Source organism: Castor canadensis, chromosome 2, assembly GCF_047511655.1.
Source record: "Castor canadensis chromosome 2, mCasCan1.hap1v2, whole genome shotgun sequence".
NCBI classification, from domain to species: domain Eukaryota; kingdom Metazoa; phylum Chordata; class Mammalia; order Rodentia; family Castoridae; genus Castor; species Castor canadensis.
This window is the reverse complement of record NC_133387.1, coordinates 143,569,928-143,584,627: the sequence shown is the minus strand read 5'-3', so window position 1 is coordinate 143,584,627 and position 14,700 is coordinate 143,569,928. Positions and strand designations below refer to the sequence as shown.

The following is a 14,700-nucleotide window of genomic DNA, read 5'->3' as shown; positions in this document are numbered from 1 at the left end:
ATTAAAGAATTTGCATGTATGTCCAAGAATATCTTGTGAAAATTCCTTTCCCCAAAACCTTTTCAAACTTCATATGCTATTAAACCTTTTAAATCTTTGCCAATCAGGAGTAAAATAGTCCCTTCTTTTTAAATTTTTATTTCTTTGTTAATGAAATTTATATATGTTCTTATACATTTTTAAGCATTATAACAATAAATACCTATTAAATAAATGTCATGTCTTACATACAGGAAGAAAATAGAGGAAATAATTGAGATTTTAGGATATGTGGAAAAATTGTATACTGTTTTTCAATTATATACATCCTATTAAAATGTAAAGTATTAAGAGTAGAAACTGAATCTCAGTAATTAAAAAAAAAAAAACTCCTCTTCCAGTGCCCACTGTTGTTCTCAGCCCACTTTGGCCACTTACTAAATGTTACTGACTTGATTCAGGGACTAACTGAAGGAAAGGAATAAATGGCAATGAGCCAAGGAGAGGTAATGTACTGGTTTACAGCTAAATGGCTGCTGTTAAAAGCTAGTGAAAAAGCTAAGACTTTTAGCATTTTTTACCGAGCCTGATTTATCCTAATATCCAGAATATAAGCAGACACTTACATTTGTCTTACAGAATCTGGATTAGCATTTGTTCAGATTTCCTAGAGGATATAAAATGAGGATGGGTCTGATGAACTCAAAGTGACAGGAATAATCTTTGGGATTCATTTCCTATTTAAATAAAAGAGGGGTGGCTTATGGTCCTTTCCAGTTTTGAGGACTTTCGCGAATGATAAAGGAATAAGTAGTGATTATGGGAAGAGAAATGATGTATCAGTAATTCTGTATTCTAGTACAGAAAGAATTTGAAATACCTATGTACTTATGTGCCTACCAAGTGCCAAGCAGACTGCGTCCACTCAGCAGTCTATCTGAAGTGCATCTTTGAGATGCATCATGTGTGAGAAAGAGGAAAAAAAGCAATTTAGCCATGGCAATGCATCTAATAAGTGGTTGACCCAGAGATGAAGGGCAGGTTGGTTTAGCAGCACAGCTATGGTCTTCAACATTATGGTTGATTTTTGATACTTGGAATTATGTCATTTACTAATCTGAGCCTAGGAGATTTTATCTGTAAAACAGAGCTAGAACTAAGTAATCGCTAACATCTTTCCTAGTAAAATGCTCTATGGAACTTGCTTTTCTTATATGTTAGACTTAATTGATCATGTAAATTAAAGCATGGTAGTAATAATTTTGGCTTATTTTGTGGAGGCAGAGTGTATGAATTGTTCACTTTTTTAGAACAGATCTTGCTATTTCAGGGTACATGACTTGACAACTTGCTAACATCCTTAAAGAATTAGTAGATTTGAGCACCCAACTTAAGGGCTGCATCAACATCATGACCTGGAGTCTGATGAGCACTGCCTTTTGAGATAGCTAAGGGCTGTTTACTAATTTTCTGGACAAACATGTGCTTATGTTAAAAATTTATAAAAGATTATCTCAAGCTAGCTGCTAGTGGCTCACACCTGTAATCTTAGCTAGTTGGAAATCTGAGATCTGTAGGATCATGGTCTGAGGCCAGACTGGGCAAAAAGTTTATGAGACCCTATCTCAAACAATTGCTGGTTGGGCACAGTGCGTGCATCTGTCATCCCTAGCTTCGTGGGCTGAGATCACAAGGATTGTGTTTCCAGATCAGCCCAGAGAGGGGGAAAAAAAAAAAAAAACTTGACAAGAAGCAAAAAATAGGAGAATGGCAATCCAGGCAAGCCTAACAAAAAACCAGACCCTATCTCCAAAATAACCAGAGTAAAAAGGAAGGAAGGGTGGGAGGGAGCGAGGGGGGGGGGAAAGAAAAAAATTCAGAATTATTTTTGGAACAGAAATGACTTTGTACTATTTGGTGTTTGACTATTTTTCAGATTCTTCATCTAATAGGATTCTTAAAGGCCATGACCAAAGGGTTACTTCATTGCTTTACCCACATGGCCTCTCTTCCAAGTTAGACCAATGCTGGATGGTGTCTGGGGACCAAGGTTCATGTGTCATCCTGTGGGATATCTTTACTGGAGAAATTTTACATAAATTCTTTTTGGAAGCTGGTCCAGTAACAAGTCTTTTGATGTCACCAGAGAACTTCAGAGTAAGTTAAGATAAAAAGTAAAACATAAAAGATAATTTGAAAGTTATGTAGCAGAATATTAAAAAAAAAAAAGAAGAAAATGACCCATATTCCCATAGGAAGAATAAGTCCATATACTCATAATATAACGGGGCACTTTTTTCATGTTCCTTTCTAATCATTTTACATAAATTTTATTTTCATTACAACTTATATTACACAAATAATTTTACTCTAAAGCAAATAGTTAATCAATTCTGCCTTTACAAATCCACTTATTCCTTTTTAAGTACATATACTTTTTTCTTTTCTTTCTAGGTGTGTGTCTTAATTTTTATTGTGGAATTTTAAATATAAAAGTAATAGATAATGCAAAACAAATCAAACAATGTGGGATCTATAAATTAAAAATTAATTTTGTTTTTAACAATTTCCTTTTTTATTCATATTGATAAGTATTTGCACTGTTTTTCATATATACATTTTTATTTGCCAGTTTAATCCTTTTATAAAAATTGACTCTTAAGAAGTTGATGAGCACACCTACATAGTATTGGGAAAATGAAATAATTTAGTCATAATTTTCTTATGAAATGTCAACTCAAATTCAGCTTCCATAGATCATCAGCTCTTTGTTAAAATACGAACAGCCAACTTTTGTGCTTCCTCTGCAAAAAAAAAAAGCATAGAGAAAAATGATTTTGTAAGTTAGTTGATTGGCTTATAAAATTATTTCTCCAAAGTATTATAAAAAATAAGCTCCAAAATACAATTGACATCTTTCAGATGCCTAGAAAACAGAATCTAATTGGCCTAGTATGGGTCACTTTTGTATGTCCACTCCTGGCCAGAAGATTTGTATCCACACATGGTTTTGTGTGTGTATATGTGTGTGTGTTGTGTGTTTTTCCTGAAGCACATAGAGCCATCCATTCTATAAGCTGTGGGGTGGACAGGGTGATTGGGAAGAAATAACATTTGATCCATTCTACAAGTCTAGCTTCCATATTTATCACACCTGCTATTTTATTTTTTTTTCCTCAGAATGTCTGTAGTCTCCTTAAAAATTAGGAAAAAAACATGGTCCCCAATACCCCACAGAGAGATTAATAAGGGTCCTGCAAGAGCCTCAAGAGAGCTCAGCTGCTGCTTTAAACACAAGAGCTGAAATTGTGGGTAGGTCAGCAGCTCCCAGCATGGATGGTCATTGTCCTAAACTGTGGTCCAAGGTTACCACACGCTGACTTTTAAAAAAAATTTCATAAGAATTGTTATCCTGTGAGCCTATTTTTGGTCCTTATGTCTTGGAGGCTGTACATTCAGTTGAAGCTATCTAATGCTTACCTCTTTTAGAATGTGTCTACACTGAGTTTCCTGTTTGGATTAGAGTCTGTATAGTTCTGGGAACAGCACCAAATCACATTTTGAGGCTTTAAGTGAAAACTATCAGCTCATGATACCCTTGGGCCTAAGCTTGTGTCTATAAATAGCTTCTTTTTGTGGCAACAAATTAGTTCTGGGGTTTATTTTATTCTGCATTATTTCCGATGTCTGCCTCACTGCCTGAATTTGCTGAGTGATGGTCAAGTCCTTCATTTATCTTATAAGTAGATCTGACCTAGAATTCTCCTTTTTACTTGTATCTTTTGACCTTCCTGGTAGGTTGTTGAGTTTAAACTCTCATCTTTATTGAAAGGTCCTTCATAGAGCACTGTGTGAAGACTTTCTATAGAAAGCAGAAATGTCCTTTAGTAAATGGGGCTCTAACAAAGGTGTTTTATGTTACTGGAAGAAAAATGTCTGATTTAATCATAAAGAATGCATTTGGCTATTTACTTATACAAGCATGCTGTCTTTTCACAGCTAAGAGATGGTCAGATAATCTGCTGTGTCTGTAGTGACCATTCCGTGGCTCTCCTTCACCTAGAGGAGAGGAGGTGCCTCCTGCGTGCCAGGAAGCACCTTTTCCCTGTGAAGATGATAAGATGGCATCCGGTTGAGAACTTTTTAATTGTTGGATGTGCAGATGACTCTGTCTACATCTGGGAAATTGAGACAGGTAAATTGAAGTTTTATCTTGTTTATCCTTATTTATGATGTACAATCATTTGGCCAGGTGGAAAGTTCAAGTGAAGATACTTCTTTTAACCTTTAGTTGATCTTGGTATGGTTTCAGTTGAAGGCATATATGGAAAATAAAACACAATAGCAAAGATCCTACCCACTGATGATTAGCTGACAGGGCAGTGTACAGGAATGAGCCGGATATTTCTGGAAGCTATAAATAAAAACATAAGTTATCTACTTTAATTATTACCAAGAGAGAAATTTAGTGTTCTTCCGGTCTCAAATTATCATTAAATTCTGCCTTCTTCAGCATGCTCACCATCTCAGCAACATGTTGAGCTAATTGATGATCAGTAATAATGGAATATAATTAATTATCAAACTCCAAAAAGTTGAGTCAGGGAAACTGAAAACTAAGTGGCTCAATTGAACTTTCAATATCTTACCATAGAGAAAGTACAGCTTGAATTTTAAAGTTTTTTACTATATAACTGAAAGTTGAGAATAGCACATTTTAGAAAATGCTGGAAACATATTACATGAGGTGATGTGATTAATAAATGTGAGTCGTGGTGTTTGCTTGAAGTACATTTCAGCGAAACTATTGCATGTATTTTACTGACTAATCAGAGGTAGTTTTTATGGTGAGTGTTATTAACAGACTGGATAGTTTGTAACATTATAATTTGGAGCCACACTTCATCCAAATAGTTATTTTCTTTGCATTGACTGCCAGGTGTCAACACTGATGAGTGAGTTTTAAGGGAGCAGCATAATATTGCCCTACATTTGTAACCTGCTTTACAGTTTTGATGGCTTTCATGCTTATTTTTTCATAGATTCTCTAGATTTTTGAAATGTCTAGGGTGGGTAGGAAAAGTAATTCTTCATCATTTTATTGATAAGGAGTTGTAGATTTGATATGTAAACACACAGTTTTGCACTGCTAATAAGTAGGGAACCAGTTCGAGGGTCCTGATGGTTCTTTGTGCAATAAATCTCAAATTAGGAGAGTTTGAGAATTCTTAGGTAATCTGTTGACCTGAGTGGCAGTTGAGTATAATGGATAAAATGGGCCCTAAAAAGCCCCGGATTTCCTCTAGGACCTGTTAATGAAGACCTGTATGACCTTGAGCAAATTACTTGGCTTCTCTTAAGGACAATTTCCTTATCTGTGGAATAGGAGTAATTTAATCCTGATAGGATTAAATGAAACTAATGGAGGAATTGCTACCTAAAATGTTTGTAAATAGTGTCTGTAGGCAGTTAGCCTTGTTTACAGCAAAATCTTAACTTTTGATTGTGAAGCCCCAGTCTGTAAAATGTGTACTTCCAAATGCATACAGTTACATTTATAATTGTGAACAGTTGGTGACTTGAATATATTTTTCACAGAATCCAGCAAAAATAAGCTATTTGGTTATTCACAAGTGTTCAAGCTTCCAGTGCCTAGTGAAGACAACTTTGCGCTATAAAGCTTTCTATTTATGTATTTTTTGATGAGATGGGAAGTAAATGAGTGAAACCTGTCCACTAGTATTTCTTGAGATTATATATATTCCCATTTTACTTTTTAATTTTATTATTTCTTTTTCTTTCCCTCAAGTATGTACGCTAATATTGTAGACATCTGAAAAAAATAACCGTGAAAAAACACTATCCCATTACTTAAACATAAGTGCTGTTAATATTTGATCTGCTGTCTGTCATACATTTTTTCATGTCAGTAAATGGATAGCTATATTGTATATCAGCTGTTTTATTGGTGGAAAACTGAATTCAACTGAAATAGGTCAAATGAAGAGACTTTAATGAAAGGAATTTCTGTAGGCGTGTGGTAGGGATTAAGGAATGGACGGGGAACAGATAATAAGGTCCCCAGTACCCAGACACTGGGGCCATGGTGAAATGCTTGCCATTTATAGGGCTGAAGCAGTAAGAGGAGACAGTAATGAAACTGAAACCCAGTCTGTGAGATCTGACACTCAGGGAGTGTGGTCACCCCTGGAGTCATGGAAGAGAAACAGCTCCAATGAGATTTGCAGGGCTGAAACAGAGAGTTGGAAGAAATTACCTTCATTTCCCCCATCACCTCCATTAGTTTCATTATGCCAGAAGTCAGAGGTGAAGGGTGTTCAATTCTAGGCATCAGCCTCACTTTGCATGGAGGACACAGAAAGGTCGGGAAAGGCTGGCATGGGCTGTCAAATGGACAGTGAGTGATCAGTGTAGTGTCCATTGTGGACATACCATATTTTAACCTAGAGATCTCCTAGAACTGGCTATTTTTATGGTTCCGTGTAAAATGCTTAGAATTGCCATGTTGAATCATATGTACATATTTAGTGCCAAATTAACCTATAAAATATTTATTCCAAATGAGGCTCTTTATCTCATGTTAACTACATTGGTAGTTTTAAATGTCAACTCAACCTAAGAAGGAGCCTATCATCTGTGATAACAGTACTCATAGCTCTGTCACCATTTTCACATTTGTAACATGCTCTTCACTAACTAACCATTGACCATCTCAAGTGAGCCCCATGACACCCCGGGAAGGTGGCTGATGTCCTAACTGTTCTTACCAGCTCATTCCTTTTGAGTAAGTTTATGTTGTTTCTTTTAGTCTTATGTCTGGTATTGTCTTTGTTATGGGTTGCCTTTAATCTCTGCAGTTCCAATTTTGCTTAAAATTTAATGAACCACTTTTTCTTTCCCAAGACGAATTTCATCTGGGCAAGCTGGTTCTATCATATTTCCTGTACTTGATTTTTATTTTATCTCTTCCTAGAAAGGTGAAAAAAATAGGAGCTCAGAAGCTTTTCCATTTGTATTTTCATAAATGTAGGCAGAAAATTACTAGCTAAGATGAAAACAGGTTGATTGTGTGGCACATGAATAAGTGAATGAGTGACAAATGACCCCCAGTGCTTCTGGACAGATGAGTTCACCTTATCAGTGGCCAACTGTGGTGGCCCTTAGATCACAACTGCCCAACTACAGAAGTAGTCCTCAGCTTTCTGTTCCAAGTGACCCTAGTTTTTCTGGAGCACACAGGTCATGCCCTGCCTCCTCAGATGAAGGTCTGTGTATTTTCTGCCCTAGTTACTTTTTCTTAGACCTTTGCATTTTAAAAGTGGTCATAGATGTTCTCTGCACAGGGTTTAACTTCAGTTCCATGTACAAAAAGACTTATTCTGTGTTCTGTTTGTCCAGTACTCCGCCTCCTGTAAATACATGAAGGAGGACTAAGTTGACATGACATTAGATATCAAATCTTTTAGCAATAGAACAACTATAGAGCTTATAAAGAGAAAGCAGGAAGTTTCAATGGGGTAAGACATTGGGCAGAAAGGCCTAGAAAGAAAAAGCCAAGAGGAGGAAATTGAAGCCAGAAGTAAAACATTTTGATTTGTGCCCAAAGCATTTGTGGCGAAAGTTTGGAAATGCATAGAGAATAGGGCCAAGTCCCTGCCTGTGTAACCCCTCTTAGGTGTGGAGGATAACAGATGAGACTTCTTCCTCTTTCCCAGAAGGGCTTTCCTTCTGTGACAGATGGCATAGTTGGATGCATGCCAGGGCAAAGCCTGGGATCTTAGGTGGGCATGTGGGTAAGCATGCTCACCTCATGGAAGAGTCTGACTACTGAAGTAAGGAAGTGTTTGTGCAACACTGAAGTCCCTTGTCCTGGTGGAAATGCATAGCTGCCAGGCTGGGATTCCAGTTTTACTTATTGATCCAACAGCTGCCTCATGATGTTTCAGCCTGATTAGGAAAAGCAAAACTTGGAGATGTCATTTTGATGAATATTTGCATTCCCACAGAACATTTGGCACCACAACTTTGAGTAGTTTTATTACCCTATTTGTTGTGACACAATAAGGATAATGTCATACTGATTTTCCCCCTAAAATGCACTTCAGAAATAATTTTCAGCTCTGAACTAATTATTCTTTAAAGAATTAAATTTTAGATAATTCTGATGTCTTTTATGCTCACAGTAGTGGATTTACATAGCAGAAAACTTGTGTAAGAAATTTCTTGTGTGTTATTAATATAACTGTTATTATTACTGAAGGACTTCTGTTAAGTTTATGGCTTGTGTTGTAGAATATGCCTTGCTAAGCAACTAGACTTTTTGTGGGAAATGAAACCTTGTTTGCTTGAAAAAAAACATTTTTTGGACTAGAGTTGTGGCTTAGGAGGCAGAGCACCTGTTTTGTAAGTGCAAAGCCCTGAGTTCAAACTCCAGTTCTACCCCCCAAACTTTTTTGATTAGATGGATCAGTGAAACATTTTCGACTTTATAGGCCATAATGATTTCTATGCCAACCACTTAATTCTTCCACCATATTCATGTCAAACCATAGACAGTACATAAAGGAATAAACCAGGCTATGTTCCAATAAATCTTTATTGACAAAAATAGGCAGCAGGCAGCCATGGTTTAAAGACCCCTGAGAATGAATTATTCCTTGTTTTCATTTTTGTTTGTTTGTTACTTTGAGCCAGGGTCTCACTATGTAGCCTAGACTGGCCTTGAACTCACGATTCTCCTGCCTCCGCCTGCTGGGATTAAAGGTGTGTACCACCATGCCAAGGTATTCTTTATAAAGAATGCTTCTTTCTTAACAACTCATTCTTAAAGAAACTTTTAATTTTTAATCAATTATGCCTTACTGACTGTGCAGTAGGCAGGATGGTATGGTATACCCATCTTACCTGTGAGGAAAAGTTTCATGAGTATGAAAGTCCTCAAGCTAGGTGCTCACACATGCACTAGGATAGATGCTCCACTGTATCTCATAATAGGAGCACATCCTGCAGATGGAGGTCAGTTTTTGAGACAGTCAAGCAGGGCATTAGATAAGAAAAGCTCTGAGAAGAAAGGAAATAACTGCCAGGAAACCTGCTACAAGCTGTTTCAAAGGGGGGTCTCTGGCTATCTCTCAGAGCTTGGCTCTTAATTTACACATAGTTCTCACAGCTCTGGTCATCTGATTTCTCAGATGACAGATTAGAAACAGCAAATTACAAGTGGGGAGGCTGTTAGCGGCAGGCACTCTGATAGCAGAAGTGACAGGTGATGGGAAAGGAGAAGAGGCAAAAGCTATGTATCCCTGCTCAGAGCAGTCTTCCTGAGCTCATAGGAAGAGGTGCCAAAAAGGGAGTGCAGAAATAGTTTTTCCTGTTCAAGAAGCTCTTATATAACTCTGCATCGGCTGTGGGCAGGTGCTTGTCCATATCCCCTGACTCATGCTGGTGAAGAATTGGGCTTTCTCCTTCCCAGGTACTTCTGGGCTTCTGGAAGCATATTAAAGGTGTTGTATTCACAGTAGATCCCATATTGGAGAAAATCTCAGAAACAAGTTGGCCCAGAGTGCAAAGGACTGAAGTCTGATGAGTGAGTGGGTAGAATGTAGGGTCCACGTGAGTCTATTTTAAATACTTCCAGTTCCTACTCTGGTAATATGGGCTGTGTGACCTTGAGCAGAAAACTTTGTAACTATATCATGACAGGTTTTAAAGCAACCACTTTATAAACAGACCTTGAGAAAAAGTCCTTAAGAAATTAAGAAATTAAGGAGTCAGAAAAATAAACATATTTTACCCTATGTATTAAGGTTTTCTTTAACCTTCCTTCCTTTTCTTGTTTTTGGTTTTTGGATTTTTTTTGTTGGTGATCCTGAGATTTGAACTCTGGACCTGGTAATTTCTAGGCAGGCCCTTTACCATTTGAGCCATGCCCCCCACCCCTTTTGCTTTAGTTTGCTTTTCAAATAGGGTCTCATACTTTTTGCCCAGGGCTGGCCTCAGACAATGATCCTGCTACCTCTATCTCCCTGTAGCAGGGATTATAGGTTAATTTCCTTTTCTTATTGCTACTAGTAGTACTTAGCTGGAAAATATTCATTTACTCAATCTGCAGCAATGTTATACAAAAGAAGCATTTGGGTTTTCCATGGTTTCAAAGCACATTGTCTAATTAAAATTTTTTAATTAAGGTAGATTAAAAAGAGCTTTGTCAATAGCTAATAAGCCATATTTTAAGAAAATAACCAGAGTTTAATCTTCTATATATTTGAGCTTGCTTAGAAATGAGAGCTATATAGAATATATTCAAAATGCAGTTTCCCAAAAGTATAGTCATATTTTCTCCAATAGAATAGAATCATGTGGTTAAGCTCTTACTTTGCCATAACAAAGTGTCATACACATTCACTACGTGGATAAAACATTTTTCACTCCATAAGTTTTACTTGGTCTCCTTCTTTTATGTTGTATAATGGCTCCTGTTGCTACAAAATACAAAATAATAATTTAAAAATCACTGTAGTGACCAACTATCACATTCTAAGGGACAATTTTGCTTGGTCTCACATCAAGGTCACTACATTCTAGCTATATTGTGGCAACCAGCTTGTCAGTACAACTTCCCCTGCATGTGTGTTAAAGGCAGGTTTTGGGTATGCAGCATCCTGCAGATAATAGTCTCTCCAATGTGTCATTTTCTCAAACCCACCTTATTTTGTTGTGGCAGATTATAGATGGAACCCTCTTGAGATGATTGTTTTTAGAAAAGATTGCAATATTTCCTATATTACCTTCCCAAGCCATTTTTCTTTTATTATAATAATTACTATTGTTACTCAACATATATTTTTAGTTTTCTGCCTGCTTTTTGGATCTTCATTTCTTCTTCCTGGGCTCTAGTTGTCGCAGCACTACTGTAATTTATAATCCTGGCTCACATATTATTATGTGTGTGTATGCTTGTGTGTGTATCTTGTACACAGTTGTGGATATGAATTTTATTAGATGTTTAGCAACCAAATATTTACGCAGTTGTCCGTGTTCAATCTCTATGTAGTAGGTAGTGTCTAGAGGAGATAAGGACATGAAATCTGAGAGTCAGATTGATGAGGTTTGAATTTTGTTCTACCCTCTCCTATCAATATCACACAAGTCAAGTTTTACCTTCTCAAAGACAAGCTAAATCTCCATAACAGCCAGCACACATTAAATGTTAATGATTATTTATTATGAAGCTTTCTTACATTTCCATCCCAGCCTGTACTTCAGGTGTCATTACCCCTGACTTCTTAACTCTCCACTCTCATTGAGCTCAAGTTGTTTCTTGTTCTGATGACATACCTACCAACATGAAGGATACTGCAATTATCACATAATGCCCTCCTCATTAAAGCACTTTCAATGTAATCAGGGAAATCCTATACCCTTGAAACAATTTGAAAAAAAATACGATGAAATGTTAGCAAGTGGTATATGAAGTATGTAAAATACCCAGATGTACCAATAGGTATTCTTGTGGAGTTTACTTATTTCCTTATTTTTGGCAACACTGGGATTTGAATTCCGAGCCTTCCACTTGCTAGGCAGGCACTCTACCACTTGAGTCATGCCTCTATCGCTTTGTCCTTTAGTTATTTTTGGAATATGGTCTAGCATTTATGTCCTGGCTGGCTTGGACCAACTCCTCCTATTTATATTTCCTGCATAACTGGGATGACAGGCAGACCACCATGCCTGGGTTATTGATTGAAGTGGGATCTTGAGAACTTTTTGCCTGGGTTGGCCTTGAATTGTGAGCCTCCTGATCGCCACCTCCCAAGTAGCTGGGATTACAGGGGTGAGCCACTTTTTATTTTTTATTACTATAGCACAACATATTTCTTCTCTCATACTTACAATTTGGGGTTAGTATATGTCTTTTTTCTTTTTTTAAACAGTCTTAGACACCATAAAGACAAAAAATTCTGTCTTATTTACTGCTCTATTTCCAGAAGCAAATGCAGCACCTGACACAAAGAAGCACTTCACAACTATTTATTGAATTCAGTTGAAATGAAAATAAAAAATATTTAGCTTCAAGTACATTCCTAGGATTTAGAGGCAGAAGATTTTTCTGCTGTTAATGTTACTCTGGCAAATCACAAAATTGATCAGTATTTTAGACCCTCTGTGGTAATGATGATGGTACTTAACACACAATGTTTGCAAGATATATATACACACATGCATATGCACATACATAGATGCCACATGCTTACTAAAATAAAAAATACTAGCAGACCAAAATAAAAATAATAAATTGAATTTAATAAAATTTAAAACTTTTTAGAACAAAGAAACCTCTTGCAATTGCTTTAAGTGGGTGGGAGCCAGTTGAGGGGGAGAGATTATGGGGGCAATGTAATTAATGTACATTATAAGCCTGATTGTCACTATTAATTCTCCCCCATATAGTGAATATATCCTAATAAAAATTATAAAAATAAGTTAAAAGCTGTTAAGTGCTTCTAAGGGCATTATTAATAATGTATATAGTTTACAGAATGAGAAAATTATTTGCAAATTACACATATGTTAATGGGTTAATATCTATCTGAATCCAAGAGAACTCCAACAGCACAACCACAAGGACAAACCACCCAGTTTTGAAAAGGCCATAAGACTTGAGCCTGTGTTTCTCCAAAGGAGACATAGAAATGGCCAGGCTGGTACCAGTGGCTCATGCCAGTAATCCTAGCTACTCGAGAGGCAGAGATCAGGAGGATCACAGTTCAAAGATAGCCTGCAAAAATAGTTCACAAGACCGTATCTTGGAAAAACCCCTAACAAAAAAGATAGGGCTGGTGGAGTGGCTCAAGGTGTAGGCCCTGAGTTAACCCCCAGTATGGCCAAAAAAAAAAAGAAGGAGGGAAAGAAGGAAGGAAGGAAGAAAAAGAAATGGCCAACAAGCAGAGGAAAAACTTATTATCATCATTGACCTTCAGGGAAATTCAAAGCAAAGTCACAATGAGATACTACTTCACATTAACTAGGGTACTTATAATTTTAAAAAGTGGACAATAGCAAGTATTGACAAGGAGGTAGAAAATAGGAACACTGTACATAGCTGGTAGGAATATAAAATGGTGCCACTGTAGGAAACAGATTGGAATTTCCTCAGAAAGTTAAGCCTTGAGTTACCATATGACCCAGGAATTCCACTCCTATCAACCCAAAGAAATGAGAACATATGCCTACATAGAAACATGTATATAAATGTCTACCATAGCACTGCTCTTAACAGACCAAAGGCAGAAACAATCCAAGTGTCCATCAATGCAGGAGTAGATACACTAAGGTATATACACACTATGAAGTATTATTCTGCCCTAGAAAGTAATGAAGTACTAAATTATGGTACAGCTTGGATGAATCTTGAAAACATTATGCTAAAGTGAAATAAGCACATTGAATAGTCAAATGTACAGAGACAGGAGATTGAAGGTTGCCAGAAAATTAGGGTGAGGGAGAATGAAAAGTGATTACTTAATGGATGTAGGGTGTTTAATGGGATGAGAAAAACATTTTGAAACTAGAGTGAGGTGATGGCTGTGCAGCACTGTGAATACATTGTCACTGAGTTATCTAGTAAGTGTGTGTTATGTGAATTTCATCTCCAGTTTTAAAAAACAAATTCAGAAAGTATAAAGACCCTTTTCAAAAGCAAGAGAAGCCCAACATTTGCAAATAATCATTGCAAAAAGTTGGTGTATGATATTTGGAATATTTTTTATTTTACATATCAATACATACAGAACTATGTCCATATTTTGTGTGGTGATTTTTACATTTTGATGATTGCATTTCAATATAATTGATATCCTTTATAAGCCTGTGTTTATTTACTGTGCAAAAAGTAGGTTCATCAGCTTCCCCGGACTACGAGCACCTATTAGGCTACAGGATTTTCTAAGAGAAATGCATCAGAATTGTTCCATGGTAGCCTTACAGTTAAAAAGCAGAAGTCAATATCTATGTTTTCATTTGGCAGGCTGTCTCCATTTACCCTCCATATCTTTTTTTAATACCAATGCAAAAAGAGAGTAATAAAAAATTTGACCTTATTTTCAAACAAATTAGATCTGATAATATTCCAGCACTGAAGAGAAGCATGTAAGTTTCATGGAATGTATATTTTTACTTCAGTACAAATTCTTGATGGAAATATTTCCATGCATGTACGTTCAAACACACATGTGTGCACACACATCCCCACCCTACAACATTAGCACAATAGTGGCCTGCAATTCCATCAGGTGGATATGGACCTCTATTTTTGTGAAATTAAGTGAATCTTCACTGATTTTGTAATTTTACACATTCCCTCTTTTCATATAAGGAAATATCAAGGAGAAAGTAATAAAATGACCACATTAAGGTAGTTTCTGCTGTGACCTTCATAATTCCCTTCCCTCAGATTTGTCAGTCTTTATTATTCATGAACATTTGAAGAATTACAGAATTATACTTTATATGAACATGGTTCTGTGTTGTTTGTAGATGCCCTGACTTACTTTTAAATTCTTCCCAATACAGTTAACTTTGTCTAGTAAAACACGGTGTGTTTGCATTTTAATTGGGGCACTTCTCAGCTCCATCTTTCTTATTATTATTACTGGGGATTGAATTCAGAGCCTTACATTCTCAACTCCATCCTTTTTGGTT

General features: G+C 36.6%; 1 protein-coding gene across 13 annotated transcripts in view; it reads left to right on the top strand.

The window, feature by feature from the left end:
- Wdr72 (WD repeat domain 72) overlaps window positions 1-14,700 on the top strand; it is a 238,977-nt gene that overhangs the window by 49,451 nt on the left and 174,826 nt on the right. For all 13 annotated transcript variants that reach the window (XR_012445487.1, XR_012445488.1, XR_012445489.1 and 10 more), the window contains 2 exons: window positions 1,916-2,136; window positions 3,979-4,174. Coding sequence is in view for 10 of the 13 variants with exons in the window: in XM_074065982.1 (XP_073922083.1) it covers window positions 1,916-2,136; window positions 3,979-4,174 (417 nt within the window). In the remaining 3 variants the exon portion in view is untranslated. The remainder of the gene's footprint in view (window positions 1-1,915; window positions 2,137-3,978; window positions 4,175-14,700) is intronic.